The sequence below is a fragment of the Mustela putorius genome, unplaced genomic scaffold (genome assembly GCF_011764305.1).
Source record: "Mustela putorius furo isolate JIRA1106 unplaced genomic scaffold, ASM1176430v1.1 tig00003845_pilon_pilon_pilon, whole genome shotgun sequence".
Classification (NCBI taxonomy): Eukaryota; Metazoa; Chordata; class Mammalia; order Carnivora; family Mustelidae; genus Mustela; species Mustela putorius.
The window spans coordinates 85,768,823-85,790,902 of NW_025421998.1; the positions used below are offsets into that span (position 1 = coordinate 85,768,823).

At 35.5% G+C, this 22,080-nt stretch overlaps 1 protein-coding gene across 2 annotated transcripts in view; it reads left to right on the forward strand.

The window, feature by feature from the left end:
* MKLN1 (muskelin 1) overlaps positions 1 to 22,080 on the forward strand; it is a 173,115-nt gene that overhangs the window by 97,603 nt on the left and 53,432 nt on the right. For both annotated transcript variants that reach the window (XM_045062993.1, XM_004741739.3), the window contains exons 9-11: positions 3,774 to 3,886; positions 13,340 to 13,552; positions 20,698 to 20,919. In XM_045062993.1, the coding sequence (XP_044918928.1) occupies positions 3,774 to 3,886; positions 13,340 to 13,552; positions 20,698 to 20,919 (548 nt within the window). The remainder of the gene's footprint in view (positions 1 to 3,773; positions 3,887 to 13,339; positions 13,553 to 20,697; positions 20,920 to 22,080) is intronic.

The window sequence follows — 22,080 nt, forward strand, 5'->3', positions numbered from 1 at the left end:
GGAGCCCCGTGTCAGCTCCTTGCTCAGCAAGAAGCCTGCTTCTCCCTCTCCCTCTACCCCTCTGCTCCGGTTCTCTCTCTCACTCATGCTCAGTCTCTCTCAAATAAAATCTTTTAAAAAAATTATAAATAAAACATTTCTCATATGTTTTTCTGTCTTTGTGCCTTTGTTATACTTTTTACCATGCTTGAAATGTTCTGTCTCCCTTTCTGGCAACAGAACCACCTTCTCTCTCTCTCTCTCTCTTTCTGGCAACAGAACCACCTTGTCTCTCTCTCTCTCTCTCTTTTTTAAAGATTGATTTATTTATTCAGAGAGATAAAGAACATACATGTGAGTTGGGGGGGAGGGGCAGAGGGAGAGAATCTCAAGCAGACTCCCCACTGAGCATGGAGCCCTTCCGGAGACTCCCATCTCCTGACCCTGAGATCATGACCTGAGCCAAAATCAAGAGCCTGACACTTAACCAACTGAACCCCCACCCCAGGTGCCCCCAGAGCCACCTTCTGATGCATACATAGGTCAGATCCCTCCTTTCTTGAGTCCCGGTAGGTACACTCTCTTCCCTCTATTGAACTCAGATGGTGCTTTTTACCTTTCTTATGGCATTTAATCTGCCCTGCCTTGTGGTGATTTATGTACTTGTGTTACATTCTTGATTAGATTGTAAGCTCCTTGAAGATAGGGACTGTCTGCTTTCTTTTCTGTATAATACCTTGTCAGTTCAGACTAGTCCTGGGAAAACATTGACTGAACATTCCTCTGAGTGCTGGGGGAAATGGAGAGCCACAACAGCCTATGTGCCTTTAAGAAAAAAAATACGGAGAAAGGGCTGCTGCTTGAAGAGGACTGTACTGCCCAGGGATGTACGTGAATTGTTACATAACCGATAAGCATGAGAATGGACCCTGTTGCAAATAATGTTTTCTTTTTTCTCTTTTCCTTACTTTTTTCTTACTACAGTTCTCTCCAGTTATTTCTATAATCTTTAAAAGTTTTTGATATCCTTTATGCATTAAATTATACTTTCGCTTATGTTTATTTCTAGATAATATTTCATCTCTGAATGATTTAACTTAAATGATTAGATGATTTAATTAAAATTTTGTCATGCATTTTATTCAGGTATGTCAAAAGGTCCTGTTTCCATCCGACTCATTCAATTTTACTATTAAACTTCAACTGCAACTACAAAGCATTCAAAGACAAGAATGACATCTTGGATTAATTCCATTGGGATGCTTGCTCTCTGCCAGATTTTATTTTGCTCAGCTATCAATGAGGCTGTTGTGGAAATGTGGGTTTTCTTTGCTGTGAGAATTTATGCGTACAAAGAGACCTGCTTTTCAGAAAGAACATTGAGAACCCAGAGCCCAAGAGGAAGGGTTATTAAAGTTAATGAACCAGGGTAACCTTATCCAGAGGGTACCCAGAAACACTATAAAACAAAAGGTCAATTGCTATTGCTATTTTAGTTATATACCCTCCCTCTACTGAGTTAATTGCCATTATAGTGAGGCCTTGGCAAATAATTTTTAAGCCAGATGAAAATTCTTCAATTTTTTTTTTTTTTTTCCTGTAAAACTTGAAGTATCTGGTACTACTGCATGCCATTTGGGAGACAGAATGTTACTTAACTAATGGTAATGGATTATTTCATAGTTCTGAGATATGATAGTTTTTTAACAGTTTCAAATAATTGCCATTATTTTACCTATGTACAGAGCCCAGAAAGTTCTAGGTACTGAGTTAGTCATAGAATTGGATACAATAATTTTGTTTTTGTTGAGTCTGTGGCCCTTAGTAACTACAGAGTATTTTTTTATTTTTGTGCATGTTTTAGAGATAGAAATGCTGTCTGATAGCCTTCAGAATGTCTTAATGTAACTTACATCTGAAGAACACCACCACACTGAGTTTTGTAAGTGAAAAAACTAAGACCCAGGGGGCTTATGTGGCATGTATTTGATTTAATTACCCAGTTAACACTAGAACTCAATCCTGTTCCAATGGTATGTTCTGACCCAGAGGCATTGTTTTGATTTCCATAGCTTCTGGGCATAGAATAGCACATTTCGGGGGGCCTGGGTGGTTCAGTTGCTAAGTGTCTGCCTTCGGCTCAGGTCATGATCCTTAGGTCCTGGGACCAAGCCCCTCATCAGGCTCACTGCTCAGTGGGAAGCCTGCTTCTCCCTCTCCCATTCCCCCTGCTTGTGTTCCTCCCTCTCTCACTGTCTCCTTTTCTGTGTATAATAAATAAATAAAATCTTTTTTTTTTTAAAGCACATTTCACTTAGAAAATTCACTTAGAGTTTGAAATTCTATGAAAATATGACAAAAAGCTCTATGAATGGCAATAATTTTCTTAATGATGTTACAGTATTTCTAGGTGCACTTTGAATTGTTGCTGTTCATGGTGGGACCTAACTTAGATGACAGTCTCCACATAAATAGGCCTAGGTCATGCTGATTAGTGTGTAGCTTTACATAACTTTACAATGTTCCTGTATGTCTACTTAACCTTTTTTTAAAGAGGGGCACATGGCTGACTCAATTGTTAGAGCATATGACTCTTGATCTTGTAGTCATGACTTCAAACCCCATGTTGGGTACAGAATTTACTTTTAAAAAAGGAAAGAAAGAGGGGCACCTGGGTGGCTCAGTTGGTTAAGCATCTGTCCTCAGCTCAGGTCAAGATCTTAGGGTCTTGAGATCGAACCCCACAGTGGGCTCCCTGCTCAGCAGGAAGTCTGCTTCTCCCTCTGCTCCTCCCCACTGCTTGTGCTCTCTCTCTTTCTCAAATAAATAAAATCTTAAAAAAAAAAAAAAAGGGAATGTTGTAACTTTTAAAAAATAATTGGTGGGCTTGTGTAACTAGTAGACATAAGATATTTCAGTGGGGGGAAATATTTGAAGAAAGGAAAGGCACTATTATAAAGAAGGAGGTGGATGATAACCGCGTTATTACCCCACTATTCATGGGGCAAGAAATCAGTTTTGTTGCAATGAAGCAGTCCATGGATATAATAGACATTTCAGAGTTAGAAGAAACCAAATTTTCAAGATACCTAGGATGACTTAAATGTTGACTTCTGAGGGGTTAAGCCTACCATAGTGTATTTGGAAAAGATTTCCCCAGTTTTCCATGGGAATGCCAAGGCTGTACATCACCTTATTCTTCAGGTGTCTAGCTTTAACTCAAAGCTAGTGTTAACCATTGTTTTTGATATTTCAATAGAGGGAAAACAGTTTTAATGTGAAGTTTTTTTCAGAAATAGCTAGATGTCTTTATGTTCTATTGTAGACCTTATTGTCTTTTGGAATTTTTCTTTCTCTCTCTCTTTCTCTTTCTTTCGTCCTTTCTTAACCATCTGAAGCTGCATTGCTAAGAAGCTGCTGTATGTAAATTTTTTGTGGCCTAGCACAGAAATTCCTAAACTGGCAGCACATGCAGTTCACTCTGGACACTTGAAAAAATGCAGACTCTTTTTACCCACTCAAGACCTATGAAAGAATCTCGGGGAATGTCTCTGTGTTACTTGTATTTTTATAAATCTCTCAAAATAGTAGTCCTGCAGCAGCCTTTCATATACCCGTGTATAGGAGATACTAGCCTAGTATATATTTTCAAATATTACCCATTTACAAATTTCATTTTTAACCTTATTTAGATGTGCCTTAAGTGATCTTAAAAACAATGGCTACGTCTGGGTGCCTATATTTAAATTTTATCCTTAAGGGGTTTTTTATACATATTTTTCTAATTTTCATAGAGACCGTTTATTTGTTTGGTGGCTGGGATGGAACACAAGATCTTGCTGACTTCTGGGCGTACAGTGTGAAGGAGAACCAGTGGACATGTATCTCTAGAGACACTGAGAAAGAGGCAAGTTCTCAGACTTTTCATCCATCTGTATGACGATAGAGGTATGGGTGTACCCTTCTTTTTCTGGATGATTTGTATTCTTTTCTGTATCCATAGTAGAGGCAGAAGAATTTGTGGTAAACAAGTTTGGTTTAAGTATTCTTGAATTTCTCGCTTCTATAACTGGTTCTTCAACTACTGGTGCATGAAGGAATCTATTTCATAGAGAAAATAGAAATGGGTAACAAATATAACGGTAGTTTTTAACTACTTTAGTCTGGAAATGCAACTGTGTAATGATCTTTTTTTCTCATGTTCCTGTTACCTCTACTTTTATTCCGAGTGATCATCTTATTTTGATTTCCTCTGGGAGAAAATGTGCTTTTAATGGCCTTACCTTTTCACTATTTTGGTTCCTTACTATTTGACTATATATCAGTTTTCACAAATGATACATATTTTATTTTTGACTAAAATTGTATTCACATGTGTGTCTGTCAATACAAACATAAAGCATTTCCTTAGTGAATAAGGTGGCTTGGATTTATGGCTTTGGATTATGTAAGTGCACAATTATACACTACTATAAAGCAAATGTTAATACATTTATTTTTTCTAAATCTTTATAGAATTTTTTGTTGTACCTTCCATCTAAGCTGTTTCAGATTACAAGATGAAAAATAAATTTAACAAAATGATGGGGAGCTGAAAATGAAAAGTAAGGGAAAAGACCTAATTGAAAACCCACTGCTTTTAATGTAGAATGACCATTTCAGAAAGATCAGTGCTGTCTTTAATTGTAGGAAATTGGATTCTGCTTAGTCAGCATGTTCCCATGATTAATTTGGGTAGTTTTTATCTTTTCAAAGGTATCTTAAATTCTATTTGTTATCCCTGTGAAAATATGTAAAAATGCCCTTTGTCTTTCAGTATTAAAGTACTATTTTCTGAAGTGATTATTGGTATCTTCAACAAAAACAGAGATCTAAAAAAATTCCTTACTTATTTCTTTTAAACTATTATAAATCTAAGTTGATTGCATCTATAATTATTCTTGCAGTAAGTCTAGGATTTAACCTGAAATCCTCCTCCTTCATTGAATATGTCTAATTAGCGCATAAGTTCCAACAGTTCTAGCACCCAGTATTGCATTTCAGATTCTTTTCTGCTCTACTCCTTTTGGCACCAATTCCAACATTGTGGTTTCTTTCATAAACTTTTGCCTCCACTGTTAATCTGCTCTCTATTTTCTGTTCATTAAAAAACATATCTGGGGACGCCTGGGTGGCTCAGTTGGTTGAGCAGCTGCTTTTGGCTCAGGTCATGATCCCAGCATCCTGGGATCAAGTCCCACATCGGGCTCTTTGCTCGGCGGGGAGCCTGCTTCTCCCTCTGCCTCTGCCTGCCATTCTGTCTGCCTGTGCTCGCTCGCTCTCCCTCTCTCTCTCTGATAAATAAATAAAATCTTAAAAAAAAAAACATATCTGGCCATGAGACACTTGCTTAAACCTATGGTTAGCTTCGGTCCCTGTTTCACTTACTCTTACATTCCATCTATTCCAAGCACCCCCCAAACCTCAGTAGCATATAGCAGGCGGTGTTTATTTTGTTGAGGAGTCTACAGATTGGTGCGCCATTCTTTTGGTTTTGGCTTGACTCGTTCATGTGTCGCAGAGTCAGCTGGCTGTCAGCTAGCCTAGGATAGCTTCAAGCGGGGATTACTTGGCTCTGTTCTACATAGTTGCTCACCTTCCTGTTGGCGAGCTGGGGCTTGTTCTCATGTCAGGGTCCAGGCCTGCAAGGAGAAAAGGTAGACATGAGCACTCCACTAAATTTGGTATTGTCTCATAGGCCAAAGGAAGTCATATGGGCAAGACTAGAGTCACTGTATGGTGAGGGGCACTATCAAAGGGCATATATACAGGAAAGTATATACTTTCAGAAAGTATATACTAGCAGCAGTAATCATAATGATAAGGCAATTTATCAACCTTAGTTCCTTTGGCTTAGATTATAAATTTCAAATTTCTCATCATAATTTAGTCCCCGTTTACCTGTCTTGCCTCATCTCCTGAGTTTATGTGCCGGCCACACCTTTAGTTGCTGGAATTCAGCTTTCTCACCTGATGGTCCCTTGGCAATAATGTATTTTTCTGTTTGAAATTAAAAGAGGGCTCCTCTTCCCATGCACCCAGCTCTTAGAAACACTTATTCTTAAAACTCAGTTCAGACTTTCTTGGGGAAACCTTTCTTGACTTTTCCACATAGAATCAGAAGCTTCCTTTGGTGTGCCTTCACACCACTTACCTTTCAGTGGGTAACTAAAATGATTAGTTCACATTTCTGTTCCCTGACTTAGACTCTGAGCATGAATTATGTTTATTTGTTAGTGAGCAAATAGGTGAGCTAAATTAAATGAAAAGTTAATGCTGGAGAAAAGCATGGGAAGATAAATACAAAATCAGGAGAGTAGTTATTTTGGCAAGAGAGAAGGGTAGTTTACAGGGGAACTCTAAGGTCATATTAATGTTCTACTTATGAAATGTGGCGTGGGTTTATTTTTATATCACTTACATGTTACATTTAAGTAATGTTTGGAATGCAATTAATAATTATTTTAAAGTTGGGGTGCCTGGGTGGCTCAGTGGATTAAGCCTCTACCTTCAGCTCAGGTCATGATCTCAGGGTCCTAGGATCGAACCCCGCATCGTGCTCTCTGCTCAGCAGGGAGCCTGCTTCCTCCTCTCTCTCTCTCTCTGCCTGCCTCTCTGCCTACTTGTGATCTCTCTCTGTCAAATAAATAAATAAAATATTTTTAAAAAATAAATAATTATTTTAAAGTAGTACTGGAAAAATGTAGAAATTACTTTGATGAGAAGACTTTGTTTCTGTTATTTTGAAGTTCGTGGTGACTCAGTACTGGAGTTCAGATTCATTATGGCTTATTACTGCTTTCTTCCTATAGATGCCTAAAAACCTTTTGTTGATCTTTCTATGAAATATATGGTAATAGTGTATGGCTCTGGCATAAATATTCATTCCTTCCAAAATTGACAGTTAATATTTCATATATCTCGTTTTATTTTCTATACTAGTGAGTATAAGTTACTGTTTGATGATACCCCAGGGCCTGTGTTTCAAAACCATGATACAAAATTAAGAAGCAGTATTAGTTTAATTCACTTTAATTTATTTAAATATGTATCTAAAAGCACATTTAGGAGATAGATAGGTAATAGAATGACTCAGCTCTTAAAGAGAATAATTACTTTAAATATATATATATATATATATATATATGCAAGTAAGTTTTTATAAATGTTTTAAACAAATATATTTTTCTTTAGTTTGCATTTTTATAAATTTCTTTAATGTCAGGTTTTGTAGAGGACAGCTAGATTCTCCTCTCTGCTTCTGTGTTTAATTTCTTGTAACACGTTGCTTTCTGTGAAATATATGAAGAAAATTGGACCTCACATGGTTACGTTTTTTTGGAAAGGAGAGTATTTAATACCCTTTTCAGATATTTGCACATGGTCTATTTTGATCTCATATCCCAAATTGACAAGTGGTTCTTTCTTAAAGGTGATTGCATTATAGACTCTGAAACCATATTGGCTAATGTTTTATATTGTTACATTCAAATCCATTGTTGATCTTGGTTTTTGTTTTTTTTTGTTTTTTTTTTTTAGATTTTATTTATTTATTTGACAGAGAGAGATCACAGCAGGTAGAGAGGCAGGCAGAGAGAGAGAGGGAAGCAGGCTCCCCGCTGAGCAGAGAGCCCGATGTGGGACTCGATCCCAGGACCCTGAGATCATGACCTGAGCCGAAGGCAGCGGCTTAACCCACTGAGCCACCCAGGCGCCCCTGATCTTGGTTTTTGAATGGGTCTTTTACCCATGCATGGTTTTTTTTCACCCATGTGTTGGTCACTTGAAAACTACTGGTTTCCTGAGTTCTGCATATCTTCCAGTTGTTGACATTTTATATACACTATCAAAAACCCTATATTTGTTAATATTACTATCAGTTTCATTAGAAGAGTCTTCGTCAGAATCACAATAGCAGGTCGCAGTTTTAAAAATTCTAATTTTTGCTTAAAAACAAGTTTTAAATTTTAAAATTTGCTTTTATCATTGGCAACAAATTTTGTCAGTTGTTTTCCTTCAAAATGACATACTAACTTCATTCATTTTTCAGAGAATGTCTGTCATAACCATTATGTCTGAATAACTATACTTGGATTGTTAGTTTTCTTTCACATAAATATCATGTTCCATGGAAAAAGCAGCTAGGTCAGCATGTAACTCAGTCACATAGGTGCATTTCCTTGAAATAACCACCATACATCAAGTAGCACTGTTTTATATAAAGTTTTCTAAATCTTTTTAATGTTTGGCTTAATAGAAGGCAGCTGGATTTATATCTGCTTCTGTATCCAATCTGTTATTATATCAAAAGTCATGTTACCTCTGGAAAATTTCGTGTACACTCATAAGAGAGTAAGAATGGAGAGACAAATTTTTAGTGGTATTTTTTTAAAAAACCTGATTCTGTGGACTCTCCAAAGTATCTTGGAAATCCCAGACTCCCCCTGAGAACTGCTACTTTAATTTAATCCACAGACCCTTTTCGGCTATAGACACTTAACCATGTAATACCTCAGTAATGTCCTTTATAGGTGTCCCACTATCATTCCCAACCTCAATCCCTGACCAGGACTCAGTTCATGATCATGCATTGCATTTCAATGTCATGTGTCTTTAGTCCCCTTTAGTCTGGAATTGTTCTCACTCTTTTTCCTTATCCTTCTTGATCTTGACATTTTTGAAGAACACAGAGTAGTTATTTTGTAGACTATCACTCACTTGGATTTATTTTTTGTTTCCCTAGGATTGGATTTAGGTTGAGCATTTTTAGCACAAATGCCATGTGAATGACATTGGGTCCTCCTTAAAATATCGTATTAGGAGGCACATTATATCAGTTTGTCTGTGTTACCTTTGATCACATGGTTAAGGAGAGTACCCTCCAAATTTTTCCCTCTATAATTGATATATAGTTTGTGGGAGGACGTTTTGAGGTATGCTATTACTCATCAAACTTTCACCCTTGATCATCCATTGATAAAACTACTATAGCTTTTCCCAGAGTGATTGTATCATTTAATATTCCTACTAGAAATTTATGAGAGTTTTTTGCTCCCTGTCTTATTCCCTGTTGAATTGTTTTGGCACCTTTGTTAAAAACCAACTGATCATATAAGTCATGTCTCTTTTGGAATACCCTATCCTGCTCCATTATCTTTTGGTCTGTTCATATATCACTGTGACATTCCTTGAGGTCGGGTAATGTGAGACCTCTTTATTCTTCTTCCCAAAAATGCATTCTTTCTTCTACTTATTGTGATTTCTTTTTAAAAATTATAAATTTTAGAATCATACTGTCAATTTATAAAGCTGTTGGGATTATGATTGGGAATGTCTTAAATCTATAAATCAGTTTGGAGAGATTTGATGTCTTAATAATACTGTCTTCTAATCCATGAACATGGTTAAATCTCCATTTATTTCAGTCTTCATTCCTTGTCAGTAGTCTTGGAGTTTTTAGATAGAAGGTTTTAGATATTTTTATTAAATTAGTCCTAGTATATTTTGGGGTTTTTTTCCATGCTATTTTAAGTGGGACTTAAAAAATGGGGTGCCTGTGGGGCACCAGGGTGGCTCAGTGGGTTAAGCCTCTACCTTCAGATCAGGTCATGATCCCAGGGTCCTGGGATTGAGGCCCGCATCGGGCTCTCTGCTCAGTAGGTAGCCTGCTTCCCCTTTTCTCTCTCTGCCTGCCTCTCTGCCTACTTGTGATCTCTGTCTGTCAAGTAAATAAATAAAGTCTTTAAAAAAAAAATGGGGGCGCCTGGGTGGTTCAGTGGGTTAAGCCGCTGCCTTCGGCTCAGGTCATGATCTCAGGGTTCTGGGATGGAGCCACACATCAGGCTCTCTGCTCAGCAGGGAGCCTGCTTCCCTCTCTCTCTCTCTCTGCCTGCCTCTCCATCTACTTGTGATTTCTCTCTGTCAAATAAATAAATAAAATCTTTAAAAAAAAATGGGTGCCTGAATGGCTCATTCAGTTAAGTATTAAACTCTTGAATTAAACTCTTGATTTGGGCTCAGGTCAAAATTTCAGAGTCATGAGATCAAGTCCTGCATCAGGCTCTGTGCTAGGCCTGGTGCCTGCTTAAGATTCTCTCGCCCCCTACCCCACCCAAAAATATTATCTTTTCTTTACTTATTACTAATATAGAGAAGTAAATTGGGGTTTTAAAAAAATTTTTTTTTATAAATTGGGTTTTTAATACTGCTTTCATGTCATGGCACTTTTCTAAATTTACATACTATTTATAGTTATTTCTTTGTTGATTTCTGAGGATATTTTCAACAAATAGTCATGTCTTCTGTAAATAGAGAAAATTTTATGTCTTCCTTCCTTCTTTTTTTCTGTTATAAGCTTTTATTTTAATTTTTAATGCCTTATTGTGCTGACTTGGACTTCTAGTATAGTGTTAATTAGAAGTCGTGGGGGTGCCTGGGTGGTTCAGTCAGTTAAGCTTCCAACTCTTGATTTCATCTCAGGTCATGACCTCAGGGTTGTGAGATTGAGCCCTGAGTTAGGCTCCGCGCTCAGAGGGGAGTCCCCTTGAGATTCTCTCTCTCCCTCTGCCCCTCCCCCCATTTGTGCTTGTGCATTTGCATGCTCTTCATCAAATAAATTAATTTTTTTAATAACAAAAAGTGAAAATACACATCTTATCTTGTTACAGATCCTAGCAAGAAAGCATTGGGTATTTCACCATAAATGAAAATTTAGATTTAGGATTTTTATACATTCTTAACTACATTGAGGACATTCCTTTCTATTCCTCCTTTATTGTGAGTTTCCTCATGAATATGTGTTAAATTTTATCCCATGCTTTTTCTATATAAATAAGATTGTATTTTTTGGGGGTGCCTACATGGCTCAGTCGGTTGGGCATCTGCCTTAGGCTCAGGCCATAGTCCCAGAGTCCTGGGATCAAGCCCCACATCGGGCTCCCTGCTCAGCAGGGAGTCTGCTTCTCTTTCTTCCACTTGCCCTGCTCATGCTCTCTCTCGCTCTCTCTCTCACTCTCTCAAATAAATAAATAAAATCTTTTAAAAAAAAATAAGATTGTATTTTTTTCCTTTCTTTTAATGTGGTAAATTACCTTGATCAAAAATTTTATTTTATTTCAAAAATAAAATTAACTTTGTATTCCTGAGATAAACCCCCTTTCATTAATAAATACCCTTTTTATATATATTGCATTTTATTTAATAATATTTTGTTAAAGATTAGTTCTGTGTCTTTTCATGAAGTATACTGGTTGCTGATTGCTTATAAATTGGCTTCAGTGTTCTATTGTCTTCATAAAGTAAGTTAGGAATATTATTTCTTCCTTTTGTATCTTGATAAAATTTACCATTTATCTAGGAATGGAATTTTCTTTGTGGGAAGAAAATTTTAAATTATTAATTCAATTTTTCAATAGAGTGACTTCAGAATTTTCTCTCTCGCCTTGTGTCAGTTTTAGTAAATTTATAATTTTTCAAGGACTCCACATTGACAGGTTTTACCTGTGTTTTTCACAATAGTCCTTTTTTCTTTTTAACTTCTAGTGAGCCTCTAAGTGATGTTCCTGCTTTCATTTCTCATATTTAGCAATTTGTATTTTCTCTTCCTTTTTAAAAAATCAGTCTTGCTAATGGTTTACAATTCTATTAATTTTTCATAAAACCAGCTTTGTTAATTGTCTTGATTTTTTTTCTCTGTTTTCTATTCTCTTGGTTTCTTGTCTTCATTTCCTTTTTTCTTCTTAGGGTATAATTTGCTCATCATCATTTTAATAGCACTTCTGCTAAATTCAGCTAAAGCAAGAAGTTCTGTTACCTCCCCTGTTAACTTTCAAATTTAACATTTTAGGATATATGGCATAGATTTATTATATATTATCCTATCTTTGTTTTTGAGATTAATTGTGGAGGACATTCTTTCAAAAAATAGTATTTCTATCTTATCTGCTGGAAAATTTCCTTGACAAAATCTTGAAAAATAAGTCTTAAAATTGTAGTTAGTATGAATACTAAAGTACAGATACAAATCAGTTTAACATCTGGATTGATAACACTAATGTGAAATTATTCACTAATGTGAAATTATTCATCCTGTCTAATATATTTATTCATTTAATCTAAATAACAGTGCTAGAGTACACTTTTCATAATACTGCCTTTTTAATGTTCTGTTCTGCTCTAGAAACCCATGATAGCTCTTTATTGCCTGCAAGATTATACCCAGTCTCCTCTGTCAGTCATTGACCAGGTTTCTCTTTCTGCCTTACTCAACTTTCTGCAGTAGGAAATCTTCATTTCCGTCATAACCCCCATCGGATTAAGTCCATTTTTGCTTTTGTTTCACTTATCTTGTGAAAAAAACAGTCTGGAATAGTGGAAAGAACATAGTTTTTGGTTCTAGTTACCCTGGGGCTTAGATTTTCTGTCTTCCTAGTTTTGTTACTGTGGACAGATTACTTAGACTCTAAAATGGTAATATTTCCATATGTTATGTGGATTGAATGAAATATACATATGCATACAGTGTAATAATATGGATAGAATTTAGGAGATACTTAACAAATACTCTCTTTTCCACATTTCAGCTAATCAGATCCTTCCCAACTAAAGTTCTTTTTTTCCCCTCATGAACTCTATTTTTAGTTTATGCTTAACTACAGTATTTTTTTTTAACCTTTTATTCAGTCCAGGGATGTAAGTGATCTCAAATAATTAATTGTTGTTGATAATATAGTGTTCTTTATATTATTCCTTCATTGTATTATTTGTTTACTCAGGAGTGTCAGTTTTATGTAAGTAAAGGGTAGACAAAAAAATCAAATTTGGCATTTTTATTCTGGTGCTGTCACTAGTTTACTAGCTTTCAGGAGGGTACTTCCCCTCTTTGGGTTATATTTCCTCATCTTTAAAAGGAGATAATTGAACTAGAGATTTTTTTAAGGTTCCTTTCAGTTATGAAATGCGGCAGTTCTGTATATTTTTGGAGTATCTTTTGTGCTAGATTCTGATGAGAAATCCTAATGAGAAATATTTTTAAAGACCAATGGTGTCTTTAGCTTGACATGTACTAGAGAATCAAGCTCTGTGTACGAACGACTACAATGCAGTGGGTACATAATAGAAGCCATGTAAGTGTTCTAAACAGAGTGCCATAAGGTACACAGTAGTTCATCTCTTCTTTCCTGGTAGATTTTAAGCATTTCTGTGGTAAGATTTAAACCCTGTGTTAGACTTCTATTGCAAACCTTTTAATGAAAGTTGAAAAAGGAATTTAATTTTATTTTCCTGTTATTCTTTGAATTTTTTTGTTCTTTGTTCTCCACAGAATGGTCCTAGTGCCAGATCATGTCATAAAATGTGCATTGACATTCAACGAAGGCAAATCTACACATTGGGGCGTTATTTGGATTCCTCCGTGAGGAACAGCAAATCTCTGAAAAGTGACTTCTATCGTTATGACATTGACACAAACACATGGATGTTACTCAGTGAGGACACTGCTGCTGATGGAGGGCCGAAATTGGTGTTTGATCATCAGGTTTGGTGCACAGATAAATTTATGGTGGAATTAATTAGTGCTCAGTAACTCTTGTTCTTAGAGTCTATTTTACGTGTTATGCTGCATTGTCTATTGGTAACTTCCTACAAATACCTAGTACAGACAATAAAAATAAGTCTTACTTCAGTAGGTATAAAGTTAGCTTTAATTTTTTTTTTTTCTCGTATTTGGTGCATTGTAAAACACCAAGATCTTAGAACAACAAGCATTAATTTATAAAAATTTATAGAGAGTAGATGGAGAGTACATATTAGGAAAAACTATTTTATGATAAATGGTCATAACTCAACAGTAACAACTTACACTCTTAAAACATTTTACTCTACATTCCTGGGAGAAATTTAAAATTATTCTATAATGAGTTTGAGAATTTGAAATCTAGAGTTTCCAATTTGAGTGAAATATTTTTACTTTTGTGTATAATCATAAATTTGTTATATAAAGCAGATAGGAATGTGACATACACTAGGTGAAGTTAAGTTTGAACTGAACACCAAGAGAAATCACATAATGGTGCTATAGACAAGAAGACTACACATAGCAATTTATATGCCATTTTAATATTAATGCACATCTAGTTCTCATCATCCCCATAGATGTCATTATCATTGTTATGAGTCTTTGAATGTTTAGTCCACATCAGTTTAGTATAGGTCATACACAAAACAGTAACCACTGAATTCTGCAGGCAGTTTTATTTGGCTCAGCCTGTATCCAGAAGTTGTTTTTGTAGTATGGGGGAGAAAAAAGACTTAAAAAAAAAAAAATTTGTAACACTGTATTGATGAACCTAGCTTTCATTATCTAGTACTTGAGAAATGGTAAGTAATACTAAGATAATTACAGAATCTAGCTTGGGCCTAGGAATTAAAACACTGGTCTTTTAAAAAATTTATTGTTTCTTTGGAGATTTTTGTTAATTCTTTGCTTTTAAACTATACTACTGACATATTTATATTAACAAGTAGTTGTTATAGGAAAATGATAAGGAAAAGAGGATTGAGTTTTATGCCTATGAAGTGAGTGGTAGATGGAAAATCAAAAACATTAGTCTTCAAAGTATTCCTCAGATTGAATTAGAACTCCTTCTGGCTCTCCATAACTGAGCTTTGCACTTCCCTGCTGACATCCTCATTGTTGTTCATATGGAAAATAATAACTTCAAAAAAATGTTAGGCTGGTTCTGATCTTTTTTTTTTTTTTTTTTAAATAGAACGTCAGCAGATAACACTGTTAGGGAAACCATTTATTTTCTTCCACCTGGTTACAAATTTCTTTTACAAAAGATGCTTATGTCTTTATTTTTACAGATTGAAAAAAGAATACCTTAGGGGTAGCTTGAGTATAGCACATTAATGGTTCTTGTCTGTGACCCTTGTTTGTTTTGACTTTGATAAAATAGAATGTTCCTTGGAAGCTAGGTTCTGTTACATGATGCTTGATTTTCATCTGATTAGATGTAATAGAAGAACAGTGGGGGTGAAGAAACCAGGATATCGACAATTAATATAATCTTTATAAGTCCCCATTTTCTCTTCTAGTTCATATAAAAAAAGCTACTCCAAAAATTACTTAGGGTCATTCATGACACATTAAGACTTGACAATTACCATTCAAATTTGAGAAGAATGTTGAGAAAGCTAGAGGCATGAAGATGTGTTTAGAAGTTATTTTGCCATTTAAAATGTTAACATACTAAAAAAATTAAAGACTTTTAGATTTATTAAGATAGTTCTGAAGTTTTCCATGTTGCTTTGTATGATGTTCTTTGACAAGGAGAACCAAACAAAAAGATTAAAGAAAAACACCCCCATAAGTCACATATTCAGTAAAACCAGAAACCCACAATTCCCAATTCCTTTTAAGTTTACCCAGAAACAACTGAAATACCCAGAGCTAGTTTTGAAGCCCACACAGTTTAATAGGGCAGAACTCAAGGCATGAAATAGAAGCCCCCTAAACCAGGTGAAGTTCATAGTTAGAGAAGACATGACTTCACAGAAGTACCATATTTTGAAGAAGCCATTTAATTGAGTAGCAACAGGAGACATCCTTGAGCAAGAGCATCACCCTTGTATAGGAACCTTCTGTTATCTGGTCCAGGGAGATTAAACTCATTTAAATATGAAAAACTAGAAAGTGATAAACACCAAATCTTTAGAGACTTACTCTAAAGAAAAACAGTAAAAAGAAAAAGAAAAGCAAACCTTTTCTTCATCCAGTAGCAGGTGAGAAATTATATTCCAGTATTCTAACATGAATTAAATGGCTTAATGAAGCTTGAAAGCATAAATTCAAGAATGCAGATGAGATGGCTAAGTAACAGGTATAGGTAAAACTGGACCTGATGAAATTCAGGAACGGAACTAAAGAAAAACATATTACCACTTTCAGAAATGAAGGATAATCTAAAAGGAGTATAAAGAGTAGGTAAGGGTCATGTAGCATGGAAATAAGAAGAGTAGATGAAGAGAACAGAAATAAAGATGTAGAAAGGTTTAGCCAGAAAATTATAGCAAATACAGTCAGAAGAGAACCAACGTACACATAATTGGAGACATTAAAGAAGAAAACCAAAACAGTGGAGCAGAACAAATATTTATAAATAAAATTCAAGACTATTTATGTATCAAAAGGGCATGCTATTTAAAAAAGGGGGGGCATGCTATATTAAGGGAAAATCGACCAAGCAGGGACATATAATAGTAACTAATACTGAACTTCAAAGATAAAGATGCATTCTTGGGCATCTAGGCAAAATTATCAAATCACCTATAAGAGAAATAAAATGAGTCTGGTTTCAGATTCCTCTACAGTTGCATTCAACGCTAAGAGAGACAATAGAGCAACATCTAGAAAGTATTCAAGACAAGACATGTGAGCCAAGAGCTTTATATCTACCTGAATTATCCTTCAAGTAGAAACACTTTTTGAGGAAATTACTAGAAAATAGAATACAAGATAGCCAAGAAGTGACTGGAGAAACTTCAGTCAAAAAATTGGAGATCTCAGCTCATTGACGTTCTCCCTGTCTTCTTACCCCATAGACTATGAAATGCAGAAGAATACATTAATAGTAATGTTGAAAACAAGAAAGAATGTCCTTGGGGAGAATTCCTGTAAGGTAGACAGCAAATAGGTTCATATCCAAACAGAAGAAACTGAGTCCTTAAGATTGCAGCAACTAGAGTCAAAGTTTATTAAAAAAAAAAAAAAAAAATAGGGGCACCAGGGTGGCTCAGTTGTTAAGCAGCTGCCTTTGGCTCAGGTCATGTTCTGGGTTCCAGCCCCATATCGGGCTCCCTACTCAGCAGAGAGCCTGCTTCTTCCCTCTCCAGCTGACCCTGCTTGTGTTCCCTCTCTCACTCGCTCTGTCATAAATAAATAAAATCTTTTTTTTTTTAAGGTTTTATTTATTTATTTGACAGACAGAGATCACAAGTAGGCAGAGAGGCAGAGAGAGAGAGGAGGAAGCAGGCTCCCTGCTGAGCAGAGAGCCCGATGCGGGACTCGATCCCGGGGCCCCGAGATCATGACCTGAGCCGAAGGCAGCAGCTTAACCCACTGAGCCACCCAGGCGCCCCAATAAATAAAATCTTTTAAAAATTTTTTAAAAATAGAGTCTCTACTGTGATCTCTCTCTCTCTGTCAAATAAATAAATAAAATCCTAAAATAAATAAATAAATCTTTTGGGAAAATTAAAAATAAATAAATAAATAAAACTTCAATTGTTCACACCAAAAAAAGAGTCGAGTCTCAACGTTTATGTAGCTGGGGCAAACAGGTGATCAGTTGGTGACTGGACAGCTGGGCATTCTCCAGTTTGAGCAACACTTGGCTGAGGTAATTGTTCACAGGTCAGGTGTTGAGTGTGGACACGGGCTGGATGGATAGGGCAGTGCTCCCAAGAGGCACTGGAGAGCAGCTGTGGAGCCCTTGACAGCATCATATCTCATCTCTCCCTTCCAGTCCCTTGAAGCAGGCTGCTGTATATGAAGAGGCAGGTGAACAGGAATTCGCAGACAGAGGATTAGAACAACAATTCCCCCCACCCAAAAGAATCAAATATTTGAAAATAATGAATACCATGAGACAGGGGTAGTGAACTCAACAGATTAAGAATTAACAAAGAAAAACAGCTAGTTATATAGACTGAAGAAGCCTTTACGTTTAAGTGGTATTTTTAGAGCAATTCAGGAGGCTGTTCATTCATGAAAAAGAAATATCTCGAAAAACTATAAGTTAAAGATTTGATAGCCAAACTAAAAGTTTCAGTCAATTGATTAAAAAGCTCACATCTCTAAATATTACTAAATTAGTGAGCTGAAATTATGAGAGAAAAGTTAAGGAACAGAGAAAAGATCCTGAAGTTCTAATATCCATCTAATAGGAGTTCTAGAAAAAGAGAATGGACGCAAACTGAGAACAACATGCCTTAAGGTTAAAAAGGAAGAAGGGTCCCAGAACTGAAGATAGGTTTTAGGATTAAAGGAACGCCAGGGGCAGATTAGGATGAATGTTAAAGAATAACCTTACCTAGTTAGTTTCTTTTTTTTTTTTTTTCATTTTTTATTTAAATTCAGTTAACCAACTTAGAGTACATCATTAGTTTCAGATGTAGTGTTCAGTAGTTTACCAGTTGCCTGTAACACCCAGTGCTCAACACATCACATACCCTACCTACTTAATGCCTATCATCCAATGACCCCATCCCCCAACCCACCTCCCCTCCAGCAACCCTCAGTTTGTATAAACTGAGTTTACTATAGAAACTATAGTTTCTATATAGTAAAGAGTCTCTCATGGTTTTTCTCCCTCTCTGATGACTTCCCCTCCAGTTTTCCCTCCCTTAACCTATGGTCCTCTGCGCTGTTTCTAGATACTTTCTTAATGAAATTTTAGAACTATGGATTAAGAAAAAAATCCTGAAAGCCACAGAGAGGAATCTGGTTACTGTAAGTAAGCAAGGGCCAGATTGATATGAATCATTTTTTTGGAGGTTGATGTGTTGAGCAACACTAGTTAGAAAGCTTCAGAGTTTGTGAGGAGAAAAATTGTTCTGAACCCAGCCTAATCCTAAACAATCTGCATTCATGTGACAGAGCAAAATAAAGACTTTTGGATTTTAAAACATTGGGGTGGGAAATAAGTGGCTATCCACTATTTGTTTGATTTTAGGAACTAAATATCTAACACAATAGAGTAGATGAGTGAGTGGTCTTCAAGATATGACTTAAATGATCTCTTGAAGTCTTCAAGAGAAAAGATGTTAATATTAGCATATAGACTTTAATAAGTTACAAGCTTTTCAGAAATTTCTTTCAGAGATTAAAAATGAAAAGGAAATCCTAAACTGCTGAACAACATAAAGTTGCCTAGAGTGAGTAACACTTCTTGTTTGACAGTTGACCCTCATTGAAACTGCTTATCTTATCCAGGGAAGAACCAAGATAAAGGAATAAAATTAATTATATCTGTTTTATGTCCTGTTTGTTCTAAGGTATGGGAAAGAATACATGAAAGTACTATAGTTTCTCACTCTTTTTTTGTGTTGGTTTGGTCTGGCATAATGGAAAAAGCTACCAAGATAAAAATGTTTATGCTTCACCACTAATAACAAATGAGAATAGCCACATCAAAATTAAAGTTAAATATCCCCAGAAAGAAATAGAAACTCCTTTTGAAGTAGAACCATTGGAAATGGATATTAGCCAAAATTAGTATGAATCTGTAAATTTGTAAATATTTAAATAGGCTCCCATAATGTGGATTCCCTCCTTTTTCAGCATGATCCTGAAGTGTTTGGAGAGATCTGGGCCTTTGGTCCTTAGGACAGGGTAAAGTGACTCAGGTTCAGTGAAACCTCAGACGGTGATGTAGTAGATGAATGAGGTTATACTGAATCGTCTTCAGCAACTTATGGATCACATTTAATAATATGATCATTTAAGGTTAAAGAGTGGGAATACTTTCAACCATATTCACTAGATTTCACCCTTGAGTAATAGTAGAGTTTCATCTTAATTTATGGAAGGTTGTCAGAAATTTGGGAAATGGGAAGTGACTGGATCTTTTAGTGGTTAGGGGGAAATTGGGAGATGCTATAATCTTTTCAATATTAATTAAAAAGCCAAAATTTACAATTATGAAAATAGCTTTTTCCTGAAAACAGTACGAAAATAGATAAATAGCACAATTTGATGCGAGGAGAAAATTGAACATATAATGGCTAGTATTTGTGCTTTAACCAAAAAATAAATGTTTTGTATATGCAGTTTATTCTTTAAATATCAATGCCACTTGTGTTCAACATCTAATTCCCAGCTAGGACTTACATATTCTTTGAAATAGAATTTGATTTTTACTGTCTTGTGACAGATGGCTTTTTTTATCAGAGATATTTTTATGAAAAGCCATGATCTCCCTGACTGGAAAGAATGAAAGAATCAAGTTTGGCTTTTGAACATAAATTGTATAACATACCTCAAAGAAAATTAAATTATTTATAGTATTATGTTAAAGAAGGCAGATTCATTATTAGAGAAGTCAGTCTGGAGATGGCTGCAAACATTTCTTTGTTTTTCTGTATTGTAACAACACAATTGGAAGAGCTTTGCGAAATAAATGCAGAAAGATAAATTTAGTTATATCACTCTTACTGACATAGCTGCCCTCTGATTAAAGGGTAGTAAGATTAATAGGATGGATGCTTGCTTAGAATAGAAAGAAGGGAATTTTTCTAAGAAGGATGAGAAGGAGGTAAATCATACTCTATTTACCCATAGAGTATGATTAGCATTCACTCTTTGGTATAAATCAGCACCTCATATATTATTGATTGATGTGGTAAAAATAAAGTTTCAAGAAAACATAAAGGTCATCAGTGTATTTTGCTCTTCTGGGAAAAATGAAAACCCAAAAAAGTATGTAGAAGTGCATCCTGAGTCTTTGCCAGGTGGTGAGCATATTGTAGTAAGTGCACATGATAAACAGGGGTGGTATTTAGTGCTATTAAGACAAAGTTTAGTTTCTCAAGAATCTAAAACTGCACACATTGGTTTCATTTTAGCCCAAATGACAGGAACAATCTGTAACTATTCAATCTGTTGCCTTGTTCTGATAGATGTGTATGGACTCAGAAAAACATATGATCTACACCTTTGGTGGTAGAATTTTGACATGTAATGGCAGCGTAGACGACAGCAGAGCCAGTGAACCACAGTTCAGTGGGTTGTTTGCTTTCAACTGCCAATGTCAAACTTGGAAACTTCTTCGAGAGGACTCCTGTAATGCTGGGCCTGAGGACATCCAGTCTCGGATAGGACACTGCATGCTATTCCACTCAGTAAGAATATTCTATACATTGTATTGTTATTTTGTCGTGTATATTCTCAATAGGAAAAGAAGTAGTAAAATCCAGATCTTCAGAGAGCGATCAAAACTTTTCAAAAAATAAATGATTAGTGTTAGCAATGATAGACAAAAGTAAAATTTCCTCAGCAGTGAACTAGTTGCTAAGTATGAGAGTCTTTCATTAACGTAGTAATTCCTAAATAGTTATTACTTGAATGCTAATCTAGACACTTTTATGACTAACTACTTCTTATCTACTACAGATATCGTAGCTGTTTCCCTTTCTATACCTTTCTACTTACTGGTTTCTCTTAGCAACTAGAAGATCAATTATTTTATTTTACTTTCCTCTCTGCCACTCTTCATTAAGTATGAAGAATTAAGAATTGACTTTATAGGATTAGAATTTAAATATATCTGCAAAACCGATATGGAACCATTTTTTTAACCTCTTCAGATGTTATAGTGAAAAGTTGGGCTTCTTTCTGTTAACATAACCTTAAAAACATATTGTGGACTATTTTGAACATCTATCAAAGTAGAGAAAAGAATGTAATAAATTCCTGTGTACTTTATCTGTTTCGACAGTTATCAGTATACTGCTGTTCACTTTCCATATATCTGTTCCACTTAAATTTCATTTCTTCAGTGTTTTTCCAATTTTCAAGTTTATTCTGAAATTTTATTTTGCTGGGCAACTCCCAGCGTGTCATTACACCTATAAACACTGTGGTATATCTCTAACAGATAAGGATTTTTTAATAAACATAATAATGATACCACTGTAATATACACCCAGAGCATTATCAATATGGTTGGTTTATTCGAGTCAGACTCTGAAACGGGTCTGTGTATTATATTTAGTTGTTTTGTCTTTTAAATTTCTTTTAAGTGTGACAGTACTCCCTGCTCCTATTTCTTACACCCTCGTATTCCATTTATTTACTTGTTAAAGAGACTGAATCATATGTACTCTCAAATTTCCCATATTCTTGATTTTATCCTTGTGGCATTGTGATCATTTAGTCTCCATATTTCCTGTAAGCTGGTAGTTAGATCCAGAGGCTTGATTTTAGATTTTCTCTCTTTTTTTTTTAAGAAGAGTGGTAAATACAAAAGGAGAAGTGCAAGAATACTTCATCAAAGATGATCT